Source organism: Hyla sarda, chromosome 6, assembly GCF_029499605.1.
Source record: "Hyla sarda isolate aHylSar1 chromosome 6, aHylSar1.hap1, whole genome shotgun sequence".
In the NCBI taxonomy this organism is placed as follows: Eukaryota; Metazoa; Chordata; class Amphibia; order Anura; family Hylidae; genus Hyla; species Hyla sarda.
This window is the reverse complement of record NC_079194.1, coordinates 120,452,490-120,477,305: the sequence shown is the minus strand read 5'-3', so window position 1 is coordinate 120,477,305 and position 24,816 is coordinate 120,452,490. Positions and strand designations below refer to the sequence as shown.

The window sequence follows — 24,816 nt, the reverse complement described above, 5'->3', positions numbered from 1 at the left end:
GGCAGCAGATTGATGCGTAGCTTAAGCTCTAAAGATTCTAAATAGCAGATGGGTAATTAGAGGTGAACTACAACAGAGATTTGCTAAATCAGGGCACAATGGCATCTGCTGGCTGTGACTGCTTTCTTACAGTCTGTTTACTGGGACATGTTCTACATCTTGCTATAAGGAACAGTAGCAAAGAACTTTAAATATAGGTGACTGGTCCTGCGGGGGGGGATGCAGTTTTAAGCAATAAAACCTTATTGTACAATAAAAATGTCTGAAACTTTAAATTATTTAGCTTATATGTGGTATAAGCATCATTCTTCTCAGAAGTGGGGCTTTGTTTAATTTGTATTAACTTTTAGATAATCCTCTATGGGGGAGATTTATCAAAACCTGTGCAGAGGTAAAGTTGCCCATAGCAACCAATCGGATTGCTTCTTTCATTTTGCAGAGGCCTTGTTAAAAATGAAAGAAGTGATCTGATTGGTTGCTATGGGCAACTGGGCAAGTTTTCCTCTGGACAGATTTTGATAAATCTCCCCCTATGAGCTGAACACATAGATGTGTCAACAAATGTATCTTCTGTCCTACAATGGGGCAGATTTGCTCATTTCATTTGCCTTTGTTGTTTGTTTTTCTGTTGTGATTGTGTACTTTTCTCTTGCCAGATTTAGTATTGTGGTACATGTCCCTTTGTAAATGTTATCTGGTTAAGAAAAACATATCTCCTCTGTATATACTCGAGTATTAGCCGTTCCGAATATAAGCCGAGGCCCCCTAATTTCACCGCCAAAAGCCTAGGAAAAGTTATTGACTCGACTATAAGCCTAGGGTGGGAAATACATCATCCCCCGATGTCATCATCCCCCGATGTCATCATCCAGACCCCCCGTCATTATCACCCCCGTCATTATCACCCTCATCATTATCACCCTCATCATTATCACCCTCATCATCATCATCACCCTGTCATTATCACCCCGTCATCATCACCCTCGTCATCACCCCTCCCCCCTTTCATCATCCAGACCCCTCTTTTGTTTTCTACTCACCGGGCCATCCATCATGCTGAAAATGCCCCCCTCGGCTTATACTCGAGTGAACAAAAACCTAGCTGTGAGGGAATGGTCCGGGCCGTCCATCTTCGGCCATCTATGATGCAGGGACCGTCCGGTGGGGAGGGTTAGTCGTTCCGGGCAGTCCATCTTCACCAGGAGGCCCTCTTCTCCGGGCCGGCCACGAACTAGTGACGTTGCTTTGATGACAACGCGCAGGGACGTATGTGCGCATGAACGTCCCTGCGCAGTAGCGTCAATGCAGCGTCACTAGATTGGGGCCGGCCCGGAGCGGTTTTTAGCAGTACCATTTTTGTATTGATCGGACTTATTGATCGCTTTTTATTAATTTTTTCATGATATAAAAAGTGACCACAAATACGCTATTTTTAATTTTTTTGCGCGGTCGCCATTGACCATGCGGTTAAATTAATGATATATTTTTATAATTCGGGCATTTCCGCATGCAGCGATACCACATATGTTTAATTTTATTTTTATTTACACAGGTTTTTTTTTTAAATGGGAAAAGGGGATGATTCAAACTTTTATTAGGGAAGGGGTTAAATGATCTTTATTAACTTTTTTTTCACTTTTTTTTGCAATTTTATAGCCCCCATAGGAGGCTATAACAGTGCACACACTGATTTTTTACATTGATCAATGGTTTCTCATAGGAAACCATTGATCAATGATTCTGCCGCTTGATTGCTCATGCCTGGATCTCAGGCACTGAGCAGTCATTTGGCGATCGGACAACAGGAGGCAAGGTAAGGGACCCTCCTGCTGTTCTAGAGCTGTTAGGGAATGCTGCGATTTCGCAGCGGCTATCCCGAACAGCCTCCTGATCTAACCGGCAATGTTTTACTCTCACTTTAGAAGCAGCGTTCAACTTTGAACGGCGCGTCTAAAGGGTTAATAGTGCGCAGCACCGCGATTAGTGCTGGGCGCTATTAGCCACGGGTCCCGGCTGTGGCCCACGTTATAGAACGGGAGCGGACTCATGACGTACCTGTCACGATCACACCCTATTGGTCCACCCAAGACGCTAGAGAGAGTGTGATGGTGCAAGGGTTAAAGCCGCCAGACCTCTGGGTATCCACTACTAGTCCCAGCAAGTCACCAAATTAACCCTTAGATAAACATGTTTCCACCAGAGCTGCCTTCAGAAAGGTGAGCTCATATATTTAGATATGAATTTGAGTAGAATACAGACATAGCGCACATCTACAATCTTGTATAATGATCTGATTGCTTCTCAGCACAATATCAAAAACTAACAGGTTGTTAGTATACATTTTTGATCAAAAAGTACAAGCCCACTCGCCACGTCAAGGCCACCTATTCAGAGTGGGTCCCTAACGTCCCTAGCATAAAATGGCGTAGCATCGGGCGGCGACCACCACCGCCGCGACACAGATGCCCACGGGGGGGAGCGGCCCCAATGCCTCTCAAACCAGTCTATGGGCCGCACCCGCCCGCAGACACAGCGCCACGGCAGCAACGGACGCCGCCCCGCACCACACCAGTGTGAACAAGGTGTAATAGCTCACTTACCTTGCTCTCCCAGTCAGACTGGGAGGCTGCTAGGAGTGAAATGGCCCTAGTGTGGCTAATTACCACCTATATAGGTTTGGGCTGAGGGGGTGGGGAAGAGTGCAGCACATGTTCAAAAAATGTCTGACTGGGAGAGCAAGGTAAGTGAGCCTTTACACCTTGTTCACACTGGTGTGGTGCGGGGCGGCGTCCGTTGCTGCCGTGGCGCTGTGTCTGCGGGCGGGTGCGGCCCATAGACTGGTTTGAGAGGCATAGGGGCCGCTCTGCCAGTGGGTCACTCCCCCCCCCCCCCCCCGTGGGCATTTGTGTCACGGCGGTGGTGGTCACCGCCCCGGTGCTACGCCATTTTATGTTAGGGACCCACTCTGAATAGGTGGCCTTGATGTGGCGAGTGGGCTTGTACTTTTTGATCAAAAATGTATACTAACAACCTGTTAGTTTTTGATATTGTGCTGAGAAGCAATCAGATCATTATACAAGATTGTAGATGTGCGCTATGTCTGTATGATACTCAAATTCATATATTTAGAGATCAAAGACCAGAGCTAATTAATTAAACATTTAATCTGATAAAAGGTATAAAAATAAAGGAACAAATGACATACAGGTATAACAATATATAAAAGAGTTTAGCAAGACAAGTTCAGAAAACAAAAATTAAGTTCTTACAGCATGATGATATAGCAGTCCATGAGAGTGAGTTCCAGCGTTTCTTAGAATGGTCTTGTCAGCTTGTTGCACAGCAGTGAACACCCTACTTTGAGTCTAGCATTGTTTTAAATATCATATCTGCTTTCTTGGGAGGGAGACTCCATTCCCCCCTCCCCTCTGATCCCACCAGGGAGTCTTCTCTCTTCCTGGCCCCTTATCTGTTTGATTATATGATGGGACCAGAGTGCATGACTTCAAAAAAGCCTTTGACTTCAAAGGAGATGTAAACAAGCAGCCAGACCCCCAATAAAATGCAATACACAAACTCACAGTCTGAATGACCTCCACCCCCAGGTCTTGGATAATACCACAGTTACAATTTATAATACACATATAGGATTTTAATAATCAGGCCTTGGGCCTGACAGTACCGGTACGTCATGGGTCCTTAACCCATTTGGACCTTTTATTTTATTTTTACGTTTTCGTTTTTTCCTCCTCCCCTTCAAAAAATCATAACTCTTTTTTATATTTTCATCCACACACTAGTATGAGGGCTTGTTTTTTGCGCGACCAGTTGTCCGTTGTAATGCCATCACTCACTTTATCATAAAATGTATAGCGCAACCAAAAAAATACTATTTGTGTGGGGAAATTAAAAAGAAAACCGCAATTTTGCAAATTTTGGAAGGTATTGTTTTCACGCCGTACAATTTATGGTAAAAATGACGTGTTTTTTATTCTTTGGGTCAATACGATTAAAATGATACCCATGATTATACACTTTTCTATTACTGTTGCGCTTAAAAAAATCGCTAACTTTTTAACCAAATTAGAACGTTTAAAATCCCCCTATTTTGAAGACCTATAACTTTTTCATTTTTCCGTATAAGCGGTGGTATGAGGGCTCATTTTTTGTGCCGTGATCTGTACTTTTTATTAATACCATATTTGCTTATACAAAACTTTTATTACATTTTTTATAAATTTTTTTGGGAATAAAATGTTATAAAAAAGCAGCTATTTTGGACTTTTTTTTTTTTTACATTCACGCCGTTCACTGTACGGGATCATTTACATTTTATTTTAATAGTTCGGATATTTACGGATATACCAAATATGTATATAAAATAATTTTTTTACACTTTTTGGGGGGTAAAATAGGGAAAATGTGACAATTTATGTTTTTATTGGGGGAGGGGGTTTTTCACATTTTTTTTTAACTTTTATTTTTACACTTTAATAGTCCCCATAGGGGACTATTTAAAGCAATCACTCGATTGCTAATCCTGTTCAGTGCTATCAGTCATCTTCTGCTCTGGTCTGCGGGAAGGCAGATCAGAGCAGAAGACTCCCGGAAGGCAGCGGAGCCAGGTGAGGGGACCTCCGTCTGCCGTGGCGATCCAATCATCCTGTTAAATGACCGCGATGCTGCAGATGCCGTGATCGGTATTGATCACGGCATCTGAGGGGTTAATGGCGGACATCCGCGGGATCGTGGGTGTACGCCATTACCGGCGGGTTCCTGGCTGCGATCCACAGCCGGGACCTGCCGCGCATGATGCCGGCATCGCTCCGATGCCCGCGGTTATGCTCAGGACGTAAATGGACGTCCTAGTGCGTTAAGTACATTTACGTCCTGTGTCGTTAAGGGGTTAAAGGGGTACTCCGCCCCTAGACATCTTATCCCCTATCCAAAGGATAGGGGATAAGATGTCAGATCGCCGTGGTCCCGCTGCTGGGGAGTCCCCGGGATCCCCGCTGCGGCACCGCGCTATCATTACAGCACAGAGCGAGTTCGCTCTGTGCGTAATGAGGGCGATACAGGGGACGGAGCAGTGTGATGTCATGGCTCCGCCCCTCATGACATCACGGCCCGTCCCTTTAATGCAAGTCTATGGCAGGGGGCGTGACGACCTTAGACTTGTATTGAAAGGGGCGGGCCGTGATGTCACGAGGGGTGGAGCCATGAAGTAATGATGCTCCAGCCCCTGTATTGCCCATCATTATGTGCATAGCGCAGTGCCGCAGCGGGTATCCCGGCGATCTGACCTCTTATCCCCTATCCTTTGGATAGGGGATAAGATGTCCAGGGGCGGCATACCCCTTTAAGAGGTTAAAATTGACTGCCAGAGAGCCCTTTGTTCTATGAACCAAACTTTCAAGAGATTAATCCTGCTCGAGTAGAGGGGCTCTAACAAAATTAGAAAAATCATAGTATAGTCAATGCAAAGTCTAAAGGCCTATGTAATACATACATCTAGAATATGAGAGGCAGACTCTTAATTCTCAATTTTTTTTCAAACTTCATGAGCCATACAGATTTCAAGACCATAGGACAGATCGAGGAAATGGGGATAGAGAGGGGAATTTATCATTGTTGGGGTAGGTGAAGCATTTTTGCTGCTAATGTGTAGGTGCACCAAATGTATTAAATGGTTGCAGGGCATTTGATAAATTTCACTCCACACACACCAAAAAGCTAAGCGAAGTCTGGACTGGTGTATTTTTTCAACGTTTTGATTCTGGCTGCAAGCTTTTGCATTGATTTCGGACTCACGTCAGCCTGGCAGTGCGTCCGAAATCGCAGACCGCTGGCTGAGCACGTGCTCAGCTCAGTGCAGCTCCCTGCCTGTCAGACAGGCGGGAGTGCTGTGCTCACTTGCATGCCCCGCAGGGCTCTGTGCTGTGAGGACAATCAGGGATCTGAGCAGTGGGGACAAGCGGTGCTCTGAGCAGTGAGGACAAGCAGGGCTCTGCAAATGCGGGCTTATCCCCCCCACCCCTGCTCTCCTCGGCGAAGTGAGGGAAGAAGCAGTCCCAAACCCCCCCCCCCCCCCCCCCCCGGGGCACGCCCACATCCTCCTGCCAACAGGTCACACTATGTGAGCAAGAATAAATTTTAAGGGCAGGGGGGGAGGGGGTTGGTTAGGAGTAGTTAGGGAACATAGCCTGAGTTAGTTTAGAAAAGTTTATTTAGTGACAGGTACTCTTTACACACTTAAGAAAAATATATCAACAAAATAGTCTAAAAAAAAGATACCTAACAACTGTGTAGAGCCAACTTTGCGACAAATATAAACACATAAACAGCTCTAAAGACAATGATAAGTTACCCCTTATGTTCCTCATGAGAGGATAGAACAATGGAAGGAGATTACCTGATTACAGTTTATTAAAGAAGGAACATTAGAAATGAGATTTGTCACTATCTTTAGCGAGACCCTGTCAGAGGGGGACACACGGTACAGATTTATTGAAGGCAAGGTTTGAAGCTCACCTATACTCTTTGTAGATATTGTGGCCTTCAGGTATAGGTAACTATGTAGGGCATCTTCTAGAATCTCAAAGACAGCTGAGCTACGGCTATGACAGATCTATGGCCATTAGGCCTCCTCTTGGTGGACACCTTCAGAAATCTGTTCACCAAGAACTTAAGTATCAACAAAAATCTTCAGACTGAAGAACTTGGACTGCATGGGAATTGAATCTTTGAAATTTGTTTACTTACCACCATACCACCAGGCCTTTCAGACTAGGAGGCTGTATATCTGTTCAGGCTATTTACGTTGTATTAAAACACTAGTGAGTGTTCTCGGGAGACTCAGACCTGGACTGTGACAAAGTCTAGACTTAAAGAAAGCTGCATAATAAAGGCTGATCAACCCGTGAATTTTATTCAACAAACCCCTGTGCAAGCCTTCATGTTAGTATTAGACCTAGACTGTGACATAGTATTCATGATTGTAACAGAAAGCCCACTAGATTGTAATAGTGGCTGATCTGTGTTATTTTAATCTCATCAAATATTATCTGAGATGAGTTGCCTCTTTCCTATAAAGAATCTATCAGTAGTTAACAGGGTCCAGTAAGGCAAAGTTCTAGAGGAGGTCACTAATAAAACCCTTGGTTCATTTGAATGAGTTTGGGAAACTATAACCTCTTTGGCCAGAATGGTTTGATGGCTATAAACGTGGCCTGGCCTTGTCTATTATCCTCGGTATCATGAAAATTGGAACAAATACATAGGCCAGTATGAACCTTTTTTTTTTTTTTTTTTAACATTATGTATTAGAGGCATATTTTATTGTATACTTACTAGCCCCTTTCGGCTGGGGGCCATCTTGCTCCACCTGTGGGCGACTCCACAGAGTGGGTGTACATTTCAGAGTGGACAGAGCCTGGAGTCTCTACCTATATGCAGCTATGTGTTATCTGAGCATTTTTTTCTTTCCTTCGTTCTTAACTGTAATCTAGTTGTTACGTTATGCGCTTCGGCCACACACGCTGGCCGTGAGCACATGGTCCCCTTCTGCTACCGACGGGGCTGGGACTCGCATTGCGGGATGCGCCCGCATGTAAGCCCCAGTCCGTCACTCTCTGGGTGTTTCTTCTGCCTCTCTGCTCTGGCGCGCGTGTCCCCGTCCCCTAGGGCGCGTGCGCGCCGGAGCTTTAAGAAGGGCCAGTATGCTCGTTAGTGTAAGCCACCTGTGGCTCATTTATAAATTCCTCCACCCTCCTCAGTTCCCTGCCGGATCTTTGTTGCCTTGTGCCTTTGAGAAAGTGTTCCTCTGTATTGCCTTGCCGTGTATCAGATCTCTTGCTCTTGTGACTTGACCTTGCTCTTCTGCCGCCTACCTAATGAACTCCTGCTTCGCTTTGACTACGCTACTGTGCCGCCTGCCCTGACCTTTTGCTATCCAGACTATGAGTTGCCTTATCCCTCCTGTGCCTCGTATGTCCTCAGCCTCCTATGTGGTCGAGCCGTGCCAGGGGTAGCGACCTGGGTGCCACCTGCAGCAGCAAGTCCATCTCGCTTTGCGGCAGCCTCTGGTGAAAACCAGCGGCACCTTAGACTCCGCTCCCTGGTACGGTCCGAGTCATCTGCCATACAGGTCCAGCGGATCCACTTCCACCGCGGTTCCTGTCTTCAGAAACATGAGTGTTACACTAGTTTTCTTAACATAATTATTTATTGCTGTATTCATATATTTTTGTTTTAACATTATGTATGACAGGCATATTTTTATTGTTAACTTATTAAGCCCCTTCCGGCTGGGTGCCATCTTGTTCCACGCATGGGTGACTTCACTGAGTGGGTATACATTACAGAGTGGATGGAGCCTTTGTTTTCCCAGTCATACTATGACCTAGATGTGATACTATGTTATGCCTATAGAAACGCTTGTTTACTAGTTTTGTGTATGCACGTTCTGTGCATGCGCGTTGAGTTCACTTTGAACTGGAAATGCGCTGGATGTGCTTTTGTATGTAACTGGATCTTAAGTTATAAATATATATATATATATATTTAGTTGGAGAAGCGCCATTGCTGGAAAATCTCTTTTTATGCAAACTGGTCTATCATCTCTTATCTTTGGCCGAGGCTCCAGTGGTTATTGGGCTGTTCCAGGGCTGCTGACCGACACTGCCAATCTTTATTACATGCTATTTGAGATTATGTGCTCTATGCGCAACATCTTATGGTGAGTAAAACTGCTTTATCCACCTTTTTTTTTAATATCCTTCCCATTGGGTAATGCACTAGGAGCGCACTTCGGGGGTCCTTTTTTTCCACTTCTCTTTCTGTTTGTACTTCCTTGGAATGGACAGGATACCTACTCCCACGGGAATCGTCTTCCTGACAAAATGTTTACATCGTGGTGTTTAACCTGTTTGCAATAAGATCAGTCTCTGGCTCTCTCCACATCTTGGTGGTCTGGTAGTCTGCATCAGTAGTCAACAGGGTCCGGCCATTCTCCTAGAACTGCTAGACCTTGACAAAGTCTGTCAACAAAACTTTGTGAAAGGTGTTAATATGCACAGCAAACAGTTGTATTAGGCTTATTTGTGTCGATACCTTTGAGATCAGGCGTCACACAGTTAGTAGGTAGGACACTGATGAAATGTTGTCCAATACCTGGACTTAATTCACCTAGATCTGTGAAGAGCAAAAATGAAAAGCAAGGATATGATATGGCTCTGAGTTCCTCATAGGCTTCTAGTGGGGACTACTCAATCCACATAGAATATTCTGACAGGTCTGCTCCCAACCTAGTTGAGATTTATCAGTCAACAGGATCCAGTCAGACTGGATAAAGGATCCCTTGTGTCAGATATGTTTCTGCATCTGAATATATAGGCAAGTTTAAATTGACATGGTGTACCAATTGAATAATCTCTCTGGTTAGTGATTACATAGGTTTGGAATATCTCTTTGTAGGGGTAAAGTGTCGTGGGGCCTGGTAAACTGCCTCTACAGCTGCTTATGTAAGCCCTATGGCCTTCTGTTGCCAAGGGTATTTTTCGGGAATAACTCTTAGAAATCTGACATTGTATCTTAGCTGCACATCTATATCTTATATTAGATATTTTCTACAAAGCATGAAAAAATAGATATCAGAGGTGAAGCATCCATACAGAGAGGCAATAAAATCTCCTATTTTATATTCCACAAGCTCAGAAGAAAGTTGGAGGTAACTACCCAATTTTCTTGGCTATCTGATGTTACAACTGAAACTAAACCCATGTCTCTAGAAGAGACTGCAACCTTAAAACAGTCCCTTAGAGTGCTTTGCCACCCTGTACTGGATAGGGACTATAGAGTTGCCCTCTCAGGAATCCTTGACTGTCTTGAAATTGATTCAGGCCCTACTGACTAAATGCAAAGACAAATGGCTCTCAGCTCTTTCATGTTGTTGGACGTTCTTAATACCTGTAACTTGTGCTGGAATCTCATCTAGATGGGCTCCTCTTCCCAAAATGGATGCATTGGTGGTCACCAGGATCCGGAATGATGTAGTGACCACAGCAAAGTTTAGGCATTTAAAGAGTACCTATCATCAAACCATATTTTCTAACTCAGCTCATATTCCTTAACTACTCCTAACACCCCTACTGCCCTTAAATTTTTTTTCCAAGTTTGAAAAATCTCTGTATCATACCTTTCCCCTTGCTCACATTATGTGAGCTCCCGGAAGGAGAAAGTGGGCGTTCCCCAGCAGGCGTGACATCAATGAAACCTGTGAGAGCTGTGCCTCGCCATGCCCCACACGCACATCCTAAATTTGGTCTCCTGCCAAGCTGGGAGGAGACCAAACTAACTGTTTGACTTGTGGCAGGGAACAGAGCCACCTAGTGGCTGTTTTTTCAATCGCATTAAAAACATATAAAGGTTGAGAATTTTAACAGCAAGAGCAAAGTGTCTTATAATTACATAAAGAACAATATATTAAAAGTTTAGTTTTGCAACAGGTACTCTTTAAAGAAGGGAGATGGACTCCTTCTTTCCAGCATGGATTTTTACAGGGTACATATCAGCCCATCATGCAGAAATAGATCAACAGGTAGCTCCTAGGATGACTTCGCACTAGGGTATTATTAAAGGTCAAGTAGGGAGTATCACAATCTCTGCAGCTAAAGTGCCTAAATCCTTTGCACTCAGTACCTGCTGAAGATGACTAAGTAAATGCATTAATGAGACATTGACATAACTGGTTTCATACAATAACTATATGATATTCACATTTAAATAAGCATACAAGCGTATGCAGGGTACATTCCTAGAAACATAGCAGCACAAAGTCAAGGAGAAGCAATGCTATACCTTAAACACAACTAAAACACTCTAACCCTTTGGAGACACAGCCAATTTTCACATTTTCCATCTACAGGTCAATATAAGGGCCTGTGTTTTTCGGGACTAATTGTACTAAAATATACAGCAAAACATAATTTGTTTGTAAGGTGAAACAATTTAAAAAAAAAATTTGCATTGTTTACACCACAAAAAAGTGACTTTACAAGCAGAGCTGTAATGGCGGAAAGCCTTGGCCTGCCATGGCAACTGATCTGCTTCCCACAATCTTAATGTGGGGAGCAAAACCGACCAACTAAGGCTAAGTGCATATCAGTCTTTGGCTCTGTTCATAAAGCTCCATCACAGACACCATTCTGGACTTACGAAACAGAGCTGAACGGGTTTGATGCACCAATGCATCCCGATAGATCCCATTGATTTAAATAGGGTCAGTTGGTTTTCTACCTGGTGTCTGTGCAATCTGAATGGAAAAAAAAAAAAGAAATTAACATTTGCTCCTAATCCTTGACATTGCTAATATTTAAAAGAGACACTAATTGTAGACATTGAATATTGAGTTATGAGCCATAGCAAAGTAGGACGGAAGGAGTAGTTCACCACTAAAAATGCAATATACTAGACAAGTGATCTACAACTTGTGGCTTTCTGTTGTTAAACTACAGCTTCCAACATTCCCTGAATTGTTTCAGAATAACTGGACAGCCAAGTAACAAAGCCATGATGTAGTACCATAAAATAGCCAGCAGGTGGTGCTGTTGCACGTATGATTTGGTGTGAATGGTACATTAAATTAAAGGAGATCTCTGGCGAAAATGAAGTTATCCCCTATCCACAGGATTAGGGATAAGCAGCTGATCGTGGGGGATCCGACCGTTAGGACCCCTGCAATCTCCAGGACGGGATCAAGCACTCAGTGAGGAGCATGTGCTGCAGCAGGCATGCACTACATTTATTTCTATGGGAGTGCTGAAAAACACTAGGGCATCTATGGTGCTCCAATTAAAATGAATGGAGAGCTGATAGACGACACGCGCTTCTCACTGAGAGATTGCGGGGGTCACAGGAGTCGGAATGCCGCGATCAGCTACTTATCCCCTATCCTGTGGAGGGGATAAGTTCATTTTCACTGGAGTTCTTCTTTTATTCTTCCAAAAACAGCATTTTATTGTCATAGGCTAGGGCTAAACTGTGACATTTTGTAGCACTACAAATTATCGAGCTACAGCTGCAAAGCAACCCACTGCCTTGTAAGTAATCATATGGGGGGAGATTTATCATTGCATTTAGAGCTTTTTTTCGCGCTTACTCTGAGCACACAAAATGTTGCACGTACGCCTAAGCACTTTTTTTTGCAACTTTTTTTTTTTTTACACAACTGTATGAGAGCTCCATAAAACCCACAATAAGGAGATATGACTGTCTACACATCTTTTATGTGAAGGAGTATGGGGGGTTATGTTCCAGATGTATCAGCTACTTGCAATTACAGCCCTTTTATTAAGCAATTATATTGTATAATAATATTCTGCAGCTGCATTTTCATTTGTAACTGAATGTGACTTTTGTGTGTACGGTCCTGTGATAAGATGAATTTGTTGCACATAAGCAAAACTAAAGCAAAAAATTAATGCCTTACTTTCCAAAGTCAACAATGATAAATGTCCCCCATGGCTGTCACTTTATAGTTAAAATCAATCTGTAGCATTACACAAAGTTGTAGCCCTGGCCATAAATAAAACATTTTGTATGTACGCAATGTATATTTTCTGAGATGTTTAGTTTCTGAGTGACAATGACAAGCTGAACAACTAAGCAGTAATATCAGGATCACATCTGCTATTTTAGTGACTACCACCAAACATACATAATGACGTATGTTAAATCACACTGGTACACCAGCATTTCATTTTTGCAACCTGTGCCATATATACCAGGTTCACGCTATACATATATATATATATATATATATATATATATATATGTAAGCCAGGTCTATATAATAGTTTGGAATCAATAGTGCTGGCCAACTTATTCTTTGGTTATATATATATATATATATATATAATACGGCTACTCATAATCTCTCTCTCTCTCTCTCTCTCTCTCTCTCTCTCTCTCTCTCTCTCTCTCTCTCTCTCTCTCTCTCTCTCTCTCTATCTATCTATATCAGAAGAAAAGGGTTTGGGAATGGTCACAGGAAATGGTTGCAATGTGGCTGAAAACTTGACAGACATGCATTGAGGTGGCTTTGTTGTTGGATCATACCCTTCAGGATTTGACAAAGGTAACATTTAGCCTCACTGCTATTCTTCATCATACCTCAAAAGGAATCTCAAATCTCATATATTCCCCTATAGTAAGAGTTTTCACCTTGCCGTTTTTTTCGCTCCCTGGTTCATAGACCTTACAAAGAGGACTGCAATAACCTTGAAACGCGTTGTCCAATATCTCTTAATAAAATATGTTGTGTTATAATTTTTATAATAACACCTTGTCTATAAAACAGTTTCTATATATGGATACTGTGGGTGAGCACTGGGAAAGCATCCATTTCTTCTCACACGTGGATCACACCTTCTCTTTTATCTTTACAGTTCCAGCCTTGGGTCTGTGTTTGGATGTGGGCTGCCCCCAGCTGCTGCTATCATTATAAGGTGTGCAAGGGGTTGAGCTCACAGCGAAACATCTACAGGAGAGCACATTACCTGCTTTGTTCTCTGCATTATCCTATGTCCTGGAGGTAACAGAACTTAGTGCTCCTATTTGTGTTCTGTCTTTCTTCTGCATCAAGGTAAGATGCTGGGACATTACCAAATATGTAAGCTGCTGTGACATCCACAAGTGTGTTTCAGACAGGTAAGCTGCTGTGACAGCTCTGCCTAGACCCACCATGTTACTGCTAGTGACATTATACACTGCTGTATGATAGCTCTATATACACCATAAAACCCAGGAGATATGACTATCTACATGTCTTTTATGTAAAGGAGTATGGGGGGCTATGTTCTAGGTGTATCATCTACTTGCAATTGCAGTCCCTATTGTTACGCAATTGACTAAAATAATGATATTCAGCAACTGCATTCTCATTTGTAACTGAATGTGTGTTTCTTCCAATCTGACATCAGAAATTATTTTGTAGAGCCCTGGGCTGTGCGAGGGGTTGATGTAGGAGGAGCTGTAAGCAGAATGCGGGCAGTAGGACCATGAGGATGAGAGGTGATCTGCAGACAGACACTGCGCCAGCCCTGCAGGGAGGAGGTGAGTGAAAATCTATCTGTTCAGGATACTGTGTATCAGGGACATACAGCCTTATGTATCAGTCAGTGCAGGGCATTGGTGGAGGATACAGACCTCTGTGCTTGGTCATTGGGTCTTAGCACATATTAGGCTGTGCCCATACCACCTGCTCCTACTGTATCTTACTGCTCCTAGATTCTGGCTTTCAATATACTAGAGGAGATAGCAACCCAGAGAAGATCTATCTTCCTCATCATAAGAGATCCTGCTAGCAACTGACCCCTACACAAATGTCCACATTTTAAGTGATGAACCACAGGTCATGCCTACTGCTTGATTCCATATTGTGAACAATGCCAGCCTTGCCAGTATATGTCAAATATCTTGGTCATTTTGAGGAATCTTTCTCAACAGGAATTGGCAACGTGACACTTTAAAGGGGGCAGTCCTCAGACACCTGTAGATTACATTCATCTCATCCTGATTTACGCCCTGCAGAGAGAAAGAGACCTGGTAAGGGAAAAAAGAAGCAAGCTGGCATTTCGGTGCCCTTCATCCATTCCTGGGCTATAGGGATGTCCTTTGCTCCAAGAGTGTACATAACATACTAACGTGAACATGCTGCAAGCCTGGCACATCTTGTTGGGTAAGATCTGCTTATTTCTCTGCTTCATTCTGCAGTCTGTTATTTGCCTGGCACTGGGGTATTGTGTCGCAGTGTCTGATACCATGAATACTATTTTAAAAATTCATGCAGCAAAGGGAGGGCACGTCTCACAATGGCACCTTGGGTACTGTCCAGAGGAGGCCTGTCAGCCAGCCCAGCAGTTACTTCATTTCAATCTATAACTGCATATGAAGTCTGTGTATCCATGGACATTTCAAATAGAAAATGTAGAATGTTTGCAGACCTGGTGACACAGAGGCCATTGAAATGGTTCCTGTATCAACACAATCTGCAATGTCATTAATTTTAGATTGCAAGCTCTTCAGACCAAATACTTGCTTACCTGGAAAGTGCTCTTTCGTTTTTTTAAGGGAGACTGCAATTATTAGGGAGACATTGGACATTTGGCACACGTACTTCTGTTTGAGCACAATCTCAGACGTTCTGTTTTCTATAATGAGATTTAAAATCTGTTGCGGCTGCTAGACATTCATCATGCTAAACAGGCCCCCGAGGATCACATAATTAATTTAGTAATGTTTATGCGTGACACTTGCACACTGTCTCCCATAAGGGGTTGTTACACTGATCCTGTAATTGAGAAGAAGTGGTTTCTAGGACACAGATAGAATTTGTCATATTATAACCAATGATTCATCAGGGCTGGATCATAGCATGGTTGAAAGGGGCATTTTATTACTTAAAGGGGTACTTTGAAAAACTTTTTTTTTTTTTATTAAATGATGCCAGAAAGTTAGGGTACATTCACACTACGGAATTCCCGCGGAATTCCACAGGCGGAATTCCGCAGTGTAAACTTAACATTAGTGTGAATGGGTCTCCGCGAGACCCGTTCACACTGCAAAAACTGCTGAAACTGTTCCGCACAAAGAAAGAACATTTTCATTCTTTGCGCGGATTCTGCGAGCACTTCAATGGCCTTATATGGTGACGGCTCAGTGCCCTGCGGCCCTAGCGCTAAAGTATTTTCGGCGGCGGCCGCCAGATGGAATCTCCGAGATTCCGCAGTGTGAACGCACCCTTAAACAGATTTGTAAATTACTTCTATTAAAAAAATCTTAATCCTTTCAGTACTTATCAGCGGCTGATCTTTTTGGATTTCTTTTCTGTCATGACCACGGTGCTCTCTGCTGACACCTCTGTCCATTTCAGGAACTGTCCAGAGCAGGAGAAAATCCCTTTAGCAAACATATGCTGCTCTGGACAGTTCCTAAAATGGACAGAGGTGTCAGCAGAGAGCACTGTGGTCATGACAGAAAATAAATCCCAAAAGAAAAGAATTTCCTTTGTAGTATAATAAACCGCTAATAAGTACTGGAAGTATTAAGAATTTTTAATAGAAGTAATTTACAAAACTGTTTAACTTTCTGGCACCAGTTGATTTAAAAAATAAAAAAAATAAAAAAACGTTTTCCACCGGAGTACCCCTTTTAAACACCATTGTTGTAAAAAAAAAAATGAAGGTCCCTTCCACCATATTGTCCAAGGACTTAAAAAAAAAAAAAGGATTCTCCATTCTTTTTATTTTATCTCTCATGAAGGAGGATAAAAAGAATCCATAAAATCCACCATCCTGCACATGGTTCACTAACACATGAAATGCGTCAGTCTATTATCAAGCTGTAGGCAGTCTGAGCACTCTGGGGGTTGTTGTTTGATAACAACTCGGGAATCACAGTTTGCAGATGACTGCTTTGTTAAGTTTGTGTGAACTTATATTCCAGTGCGTATAACCAACCTGGTGTTTCTTCACAGGGATCTCCTACTTCCTCTTAGTATCCTGTGATGACTCCCATTCCGAAGGACTGTCTTCCACATCTATACTGGACGACGAGGCCAATCTGGAGATTGTGTGTGACCACGGCTGTGATCGCTACCATGACACTGACAATCAGCACACCTCCTTTAATAGACCTCAGGGATCTGGCTTTTCCAGCCAGGAGACAGAAGAAATATCCATCTTTCAGTCACCAAAATATTTCTGGGATGATGAAACAAGAAAATCAAATCTAAGCAGTGATGACAGCGGAGCTCAGACAGGTAGGGCGAGTCTCTCATTTTGCGCATTGCCTTTCATGTTGTAAAAGGTCTATTTTTATAATGCATTTTTTGACACATCGATCAAATATGTCATAAAAGTTAAATGAGTGAAATCTGACAATTGGAAATCACACTAATATTGGTCCTGTTCTACGTTCAAAAGGTGGTCTGTATTGATCTTGACATACAGTTTGTATTATACTCCAGAACTACACTCACTGTTCTGCTTGTGGAATCACTGTGCATTACATTAAAGGGGTACTCCACTGGAAAAAAAAAAACAACTGGTGCCAGAAAGTTAAACAGATTTGTAAATTACTTATATTTAAAAATCTTAATCCTTCCAGTACTTATCAGCTGCTGTATACTACAGAGGAAGTTCTTTTCTTTTTGAATTTCTTTTCTGTCTGACCACAGTGCTCTCTGCTGACACCTCTGTCCATGTCAGGAACTGTTCAGAGCAGGAGCAAATCCCCATAGCAAACCTATCCTGCTCTGGACAGTACCTGATACGGACAGAGGTGTCAGCAGAGAACACTGTGGTCAGACTGAAAAGAACTCCAAAAAGAAATGCAACTTCCTGTGGAGCATACAGCAGCTGAGAAGTACTGGAAGGATTAAGATTTTTTAAATAGAAGTAATTACAAATCTGTTTAACTGGCACCAGTTGATTTAAAAAAAAGAATGTTTTCCAGTGGAGTACCCCTTTGGGTATCTTGTACTGATCGTGAGTTACATCCTGTGTTATTAGAGATGCACTCACTAGCCTGCTCCTTGAATCCTGTCCAGATAATCTTCTCTGAGTGAAACAACCTAGACACCAGACTGATACATTTTATCTTCTATAAATTGTAGCACACTATTAACAGTCAGCTATCCTCTGCCATAGGTTCAAAGCATATGATTTAGAAAAACATTCACATTACCTATTAAAATATTCATTAGACATTCTGAATCTCTTCTTAAAGTCACTGAAGACAAATCGGCAATGAGGATCTTCTCATTTTCTGAAGGACCCAAGAAATTCAAACATTACACAAAGAGTCCAATGATATCAATGGACCCAATGGCCCTGTGGTGGCACTGGTGTATGTTCAGACCACTGCTTAGTAACTGCAGATGTCTGCTGTGTATAATGCCCAATCTGTACATTAGTTCTAGTCATAACAGCCGAGAAGGAGAAGATGGCTGCTGAAACCAGAAGTGCTGATGGAAAAAAAAAGGAAGAGGAAGTCATTTTAACTGCTGTAATGATGGAAATTCAAATGGTGCAGTTTGTCACCAGTAACATACTAGACTGAGCAGCATCCATACATATTAAAGTAGTATTCCAATTATATAAAATGTTCTATTGGTTGCTGGGAGTGATATAAAAATAATAAACAATCAATGCCTACCTACCCTGGTCCCCCACAGCTTCCAGTCCACACAATTCCTGTTGCTTGCTGCTCATCTCTTGTCTCTGCTTCTGATATGAGGAGGAAATAAGAGGAAAAAATGGAGGGCAGCGTAATTCCGTGGGTTTTGAATATCCCAGGTGCCCTAAGTAATGAGCTCACCTTAGGTAAACCTTGATACCATGCGTGTAACCCCTTGGCATAGGGGTGGCAAATTGGAGGTCCTCGGCTGCAGCCTGCAGAGTCGACCGGGCTCTTCTATGGAGTCGGTAAAACCAAGTGTGGGTGAAGCAGAAAAAGAACTTGCAGTGGCGCTGCCTTGGAGGTAGAAGCATTGAATTCGGATGCAGTACGGTATTTGAGCAGCATGTATTTTATTCATACAAGTGGAGCAAAACGCGTTTCAAGGGTATATTCCCTCTTTATCAATTTCAATTGTCAGAGCAGGACTTGCCCACTCAGACAATCACTGCACCTAGTGCATGGGTGATTGGGCAGGTCCTGCTCTGACACCTTAAAACCAGGGAGAAGAGACCAGCTATGGGAGACTAGGAGTCTGTGGAACGTAAGCTGTGGGGGGACCAGGGTAAGTTTTTATTACTTGTTTGAAATTCTGCATCATGTCAAGCAACATATAAAAAAATTATTTAGCCATTATACAACTTGAAATGAAAATTGGCCAAACCCAACTATCTAATGTACATGGGGGTATCCCAGCCCTCCTCTGAAGACAGATGTTGGGAGACACAAGGATCAAGCATATATTTCAACATACCTGATAATTTGTTCTTGCAGGACATAATCAACTACCATAGGTATCTGCCTTTGGCTTTTACCTCTCTACCCATTGAAAACGGATGCTTAGCCTGGCAGATGAGTGCCACTACACCTATTGTATGTGTGTAGGCAGGTTAACTTGCATCAAGCTATGTAACTTTGAAAATGTAAGCAGAGGAACAAGTGACATTTGTTTACTTCCACAGATGGACCAGATACCACAAACATCTATGGTGTCAACCAGGAAGAAACTACAGGCAGTAGCTTGCCTAAAGAATCTGTAGAAACATCTACAACATTATGGTCTACAGCAATTGAGGAGATCTCCAAACCAGTAACTCCAAACACTAATGTCCCAGAAAAGGAAGGTACAATCCAGATGACAGCACAAAGTGAGAGGACAGCACCATCACCAAATAATGAGGAGAGGACACTTTCCAAGATGGTGATCACGTCTTCTGTTCGCCCAACAACCAAGCCTTCCAGAAAGAACAGGAAGCATTCATGGTCCAAGAACCATCATATTAGCCACGATCAAGAGTCGGAATCCCGGCCTGGACCTCCTGCTGACTCATGGGGGCTTCCTGGGGGACATTCCCTAGCAGGACCTGGGTATCATGAAGATGAAAGCCTATCAACCCAGTCACTGCATATTGCCAATGAAGAAGGAAAAATTAGGTTCTCCAACCAGCGAGATAAAAACCCAACCAAACCAGCTGTCCCCAGTGAAGTATCGCATCAAGTGTCGCATCAGGTATGGACAACAAATGCTATTTTGCTTGTGTGTTCTTAGCACTAGAATCACAGGTGCAGGGGTTGTGGTACAGTAAGTGTTGATATACTGAGATGGTCAGTACTAGTATTTAAATGGGCACTGTCAGATATAAAAACTTTTTATATGTTGTATATCTTGGCAAAACATTAACCTTTCTAATATACTTCATAAGAAAATTTTAAGTGAGGGTGGGCTAGCACTCCTCTGTTCTCTCTCCCATCTGATAGTACTCCTCTGTGCTCTCTCTTGTCTGATAGTACTCCTCTGTGCTCTCACCTGTCTGATATGACTCCTCTGTGCTCTCTTCTGTCTGATAGCACTCCTCTGTGCTCTCTCCTGTCTGATAGGACTCCTGTGCTCTCTCCTGTCTGATAGTACTCCTCTGTGCTCTCTCCTGTCTCATAGGACTCATCTGTGCTCTCCCCTGTCTGATAGTACTCCTCTGTGCTCTCTCCTGTCTCATAGGATGCCCCTGTGCTATCTCCTCTCTGATAGCACTCCTCTGTGCTCTCTCCTGTCTGATGGTACTCCTCTGTGCTCTCGCCTGTCTGATAGGACTCTTCTGTGCTCTCTCCTGTCTGATAGCACTCCTCTGTGCTCTCTCCTGTCTTATAGCACTCCCCTGTGCTCTCTCCTGTCTGATAGTACACATCTGTGCTCTCTACTCTCTCCTGTCTGATAGTACACATCTGTGCTCTCTATTGTCTGATAGTAGTCCTCTGTGCTCTCTCCTGTCTGATAGTACTCCTCTGTGCTCTCTCCTGTCTGATAGCACTCCTCTGTGCTCTCTCCTGTCTCATAGCACTCCTCTGTGCTCTCTTCTGTCTGATTGTACTCCTCTGTGCTCTCTCCTGACTGATAGTACACCTCTGTGTTCTCTATTGTCTGATAGTACTCCTCTGTGCTCTCTCCTGTCTGATAGTACTCCTCTGTGCTCTCTCCTGTCTGATAGCACTCCTCTGTGCTCTCTCCTGTCTCATAGCACTCCTCTGTGCTCTCTTCTGTCTGATTGTACTCCTCTGTGCTCTCTCCTGTCTCATAGCACTCCTCTGTGCTCTCTTCTGTCTGATTGTACTCCTCTGTGCTCTCTCCTGACTGATAGTACTCCTTTGTGCTCTCTCCTGTCTGATAGTACTCCTCTGGGCTCTCTCCTGTCTGATAGTACTCCTCTGTGCTCTCTCCTGTCTGATAGTACTCCCCTGTGCTCTCTCCTGTCTGACAGTACTACTCTGTGCTCTCTCCTGTCTGATAGTACTCCTCTGTGCTCTCTCCTGTCTGATAGCACTCCTCTGTGCTCTCTCCTGTCTCATAGCACTCCTCTGTGCTCTCTTCTGTCTGATTGTACTCCTCTGTGCTCTCTCCTGACTGATAGTACTCCTCTGTGCTCTCTCCTGTCTGATAGTACTCCTCTGGGCTCTCTCCTGTCTGATAGTACTCCTCTGTGCTCTCTCCTGTCTGATAGTACTCCCCTGTGCTCTCTCCTGTCTGACAGAACTACTCTGTGCTCTCTCCTGTCTGATAGCACTCCTCTGTGCTCTCTCCTGTCTGATAGTACACCTCTGTGCTCTCTATTGTCTGATAACACTCCTCTGTGCTCTCTCCTGTCTTATAGTACTCCCCTGTGCTCTCTCCTGTCTGATAGTACACCTCTGTGCTCTCTATTGTCTGATAGTACTCCTCTGTGCTCTCTCCTGTCTGATAGTACTCCTCTGTGCTCTCTCCTGTCTGATAGCACTCCTCTGTGCTCTCTCCTGTCTCATAGGACTCATCTGTGCTCTCCCCTGTCTGATAGTACTCCTCTGTGCTCTCTCCTGTCTCATAGGATGCCCCTGTGCTATCTCCTCTCTGATGGTACTCCTCTGTGCTCTCGCCTGTCTGATAGGACTCTTCTGTGCTCTCTCCTGTCTGATAGCACTCCTCTGTGCTCTCTCCTGTCTTATAGCACTCCCCTGTGCTCTCTCCTGTCTGATTGTACACCTCTGTGCTCTCTATTGTCTGATAGTACTCCTCTGTGCTCTCTCCTGTCTTATAGCACTCCCCTGTGCTCTCTCCTGTCTGATAGTACACCTCTGTGTTCTCTATTGTCTGATAGTACTCCTCTGTGCTCTCTCCTGTCTGATAGTACTCCTCTCTGCTCTCTACTGTCTGATAGCACTCCTCTGTGCTCTCTCCTGTCTCATAGCACTCCTCTGTGCTCTCTTCTGTCTGATTGTACTCCTCTGTGCTCTCTCCTGACTGATAGTACTCCTCTGTGCTCTCTCCTGTCTGATAGTACTCCTCTGGGCTCTCTCCTGTCTGATAGTACTCCTCTGGGCTCTCTCCTGTCTGATAGTACTCCCCTGTGCTCTCTCCTGTCTGACAGTACTACTCTGTGCTCTCTCCTGTCTGATAGCACTCCTCTGTGCTCTCTCCTGTCTGATAGTACTCTTCTGTGCTCTCTCCTGTCTGATAGGACTCCCCTGTGCTCTGTCCTGTCTGATAGCACTCCTCTGTGCTCTCTCCTGTCTGATAGTACTCTTCTATGCTCTCTCCTGTCTGATAGGACTCCTCTGTGCTCTCTCCTGTCTGATAGTACTCCTCTGTGCTCTCTCCTGTCTGATAGTATTCCTCTGTGCTCTCTCCTGTCTGATGGTACTCCTGTGTGCTCTCTCCTGTCTGATGGTACTCCTCTGTGCTCTCTCCTGTCTGATAGTACTCCTCTGTGCTCTCTCCTGTCTGATAGTATTCCTCTGTGCTCTCTCCTGTCTGACAGCACTCCTCTGTGCTCTCTCCTGTCTCATAGCACTCCTCTGTGCTCTCTTCTGTCTGATTGTACTCCTCTGTGCTCTCTCCTGACTGATAGTACTCCTCTGTGCTCTCTCCTGTCTGATAGTACTCCTCTGTGCTCTCTCCTGTCTGATAGTACTTCTCTGTGCTCTCCCCTGTCTGATAGGACTCCTCTGTGTTCTCTCCTGTCTAATAGGACTCCTCTGTGCTCTCTCCTGTCTGATAGGACTCCTCTGTGCTCTCTCCTGTCTGATAGTACTCCTCTGTGCTCTCTCCTGTATGATAGTACTCCTCTGTGCTCTCTCCTGTCTGATAGTACTCCTCTGTGCTCTCTCCTGTCTGATAGTATTCCTCTGTGGTCTCTCCTGTCTGACAGCACTCCTCTGTGCTCTCTCCTGTCTCATAGCACTCCTCTGTGCTCTCTTCTGTCTGATTGTACTCCTCTGTGCTCCCTCCTGACTGATAGTACTCCTCTGTGCTCTCTCCTGTCTGATAGTACTCCTCTGTGCTCTCTCCTGTCTGATAGTACTTCTCTGTGCTCTCCCCTGTCTGATAAGACTCCTCTGTGTTCTCTCCTGTCTAATAGGACTCCTCTGTGCTCTCTCCTGTCTGATAGGACTCCTCTGTGCTTTCCCCTGTCCTATCAGAGGAGCGCTAGCCCCCTCACTTACTGGACTTTGTCCATGTCTTTGCTTCAGCTTGGACAAAGCCATGATTTTATATGCTATGATTTCTATAAAAAGGAAATAACATTTTCCTATGAAGTATAGTAGAAAGGTTAATGTTTTGGCAAGATGTACAACATATAAAAAGTTTTTAATTCTGACAGTGCTCATTTAAATATGTCATGATGTTGGATCTTGATTTACACTGTGGTATAAAAAACAAGAATGTCATCTTCAGTTCTGAAACAATCTAAAAAAGAGCAGAGCTCCTCATGGAGCAATAACAACGTTTTTTTCAATGGGACGGTGATGATAACACAAAGGATCTCTGTTAGGGATCTTGCTCATCTTGCTCTGTTGTATAGAATGACACAACAGCAATATGCGCATGTGGTAGAAATCTAGGTGGTGCAGCTCCCCGACGTCAGCATCAGAAACCAGCCAATTCATATATGGTAGGTACAAGCGAAGAAAAAATGGGTGTAACAGCGTTAACCACCAGTCAGAAGGAAGGAGAGAGCTTAAATGAAGAATTTTAATTGCCAGAACATTACGCATTGCAAGGTGTTGTAACCTTTTCATCACATGTAGTGGCTGAATGGCCCACCAAGGGATGGCTTTCTGAAGCTGATCGTAGAGATTGTTGGATTTTATGCTTCTGTGAATTTTTTTTTTGTCAATAATCCTTTCTGTTTTTTTGGTGATAACTTCATATGTTTACCATTGTAGCTGTTGTGTGGAATCTAGAGAAATACTTTTACATTTAAAACTTCTCAGGGTGTCAGGATAAAATTAAACTGCTGCCAATCTTCTGCCAGTGCCGGTCCAATGGTACCTGTCCCCACTGTCAGCGCTTCCTGTTCTCTGTCCCAACACATAGGACATGCCTGCTCACCCAATCACTGCAGCAGTGACACCCCCCTGCAGACAGTGACAGTGGAAATGGTATGTCGGAACAGCACTGGCAGGGGATTAGCAGCAGGTGAGTAAGTGTTTTTTTTTCCTGAACCCTGAGTAGTTTTAAATGTAAGAATATTTTTCCAGAATAACCCATTAAGGTCCAGATAGTCTAGTCTGTCACTACAGCAACTCAATTTTTACAAATACTTTCCAATGTTCATTATAGTTAGTGTTTTTTTTTTTATTATTTCCAGGTAATCTGCAAGGATTGGATTAATTTGGCTGGAAAAAACTATGTTATATTAAACATGTCGGATGATATTGACTGTGTAAGTACATGTATGGCTGTCCGCCTGTGATGTTATAATGGCCATCAATCATTATGAGGCCATTTGAGCAGAACTCAATAGGTCCTGATGCTTTGGGGAGGACAGAACCCCACTATTTTCTATAAGATTACTTCATAATCCCTTATTCTTACAAATGGCTTAAAGAGAAACTCCGGTACATAAGTATTTATCCCCTATTCACAGTGGTCAGACCCCTGCTTGGCACACAGATTACTGTTGAACATTGCACGAAGCGGTGGCCAACACACCCCTCCATGTATCTCTATAAGAGCTGAAGATACACAAGCGCTGTATCTCCGGCTCTCCTATAAACATACATGGAGGGGTGTGGTGGCCACAGATTCATTTGGTAGTCAACAGGAATCCG

General features: G+C 43.6%; 1 protein-coding gene across 2 annotated transcripts in view; it reads left to right on the top strand.

Annotated features, from left to right (window-relative positions):
* Window positions 1-13,625: 13,625 nt before the first annotated feature.
* PODXL2 (podocalyxin like 2) overlaps window positions 13,626-24,816 on the top strand; it is a 27,221-nt gene continuing 16,030 nt past the window's right edge. Inside the window, exons 1-6 of one of the 2 annotated variants that reach the window (XM_056524861.1) lie at window positions 13,626-13,642; window positions 13,994-14,112; window positions 14,506-14,737; window positions 16,535-16,819; window positions 19,200-19,747; window positions 24,354-24,428. In XM_056524861.1, the coding sequence (XP_056380836.1) occupies window positions 14,710-14,737; window positions 16,535-16,819; window positions 19,200-19,747; window positions 24,354-24,428 (936 nt within the window). In that variant the 5' untranslated portion in view covers window positions 13,626-13,642; window positions 13,994-14,112; window positions 14,506-14,709. Of the gene's footprint in view, window positions 13,643-13,993; window positions 14,113-14,176; window positions 14,738-16,534; window positions 16,820-19,199; window positions 19,748-24,353; window positions 24,429-24,816 lie in introns of those variants that run through there. The other variant, XM_056524860.1, reaches the window with a different exon arrangement.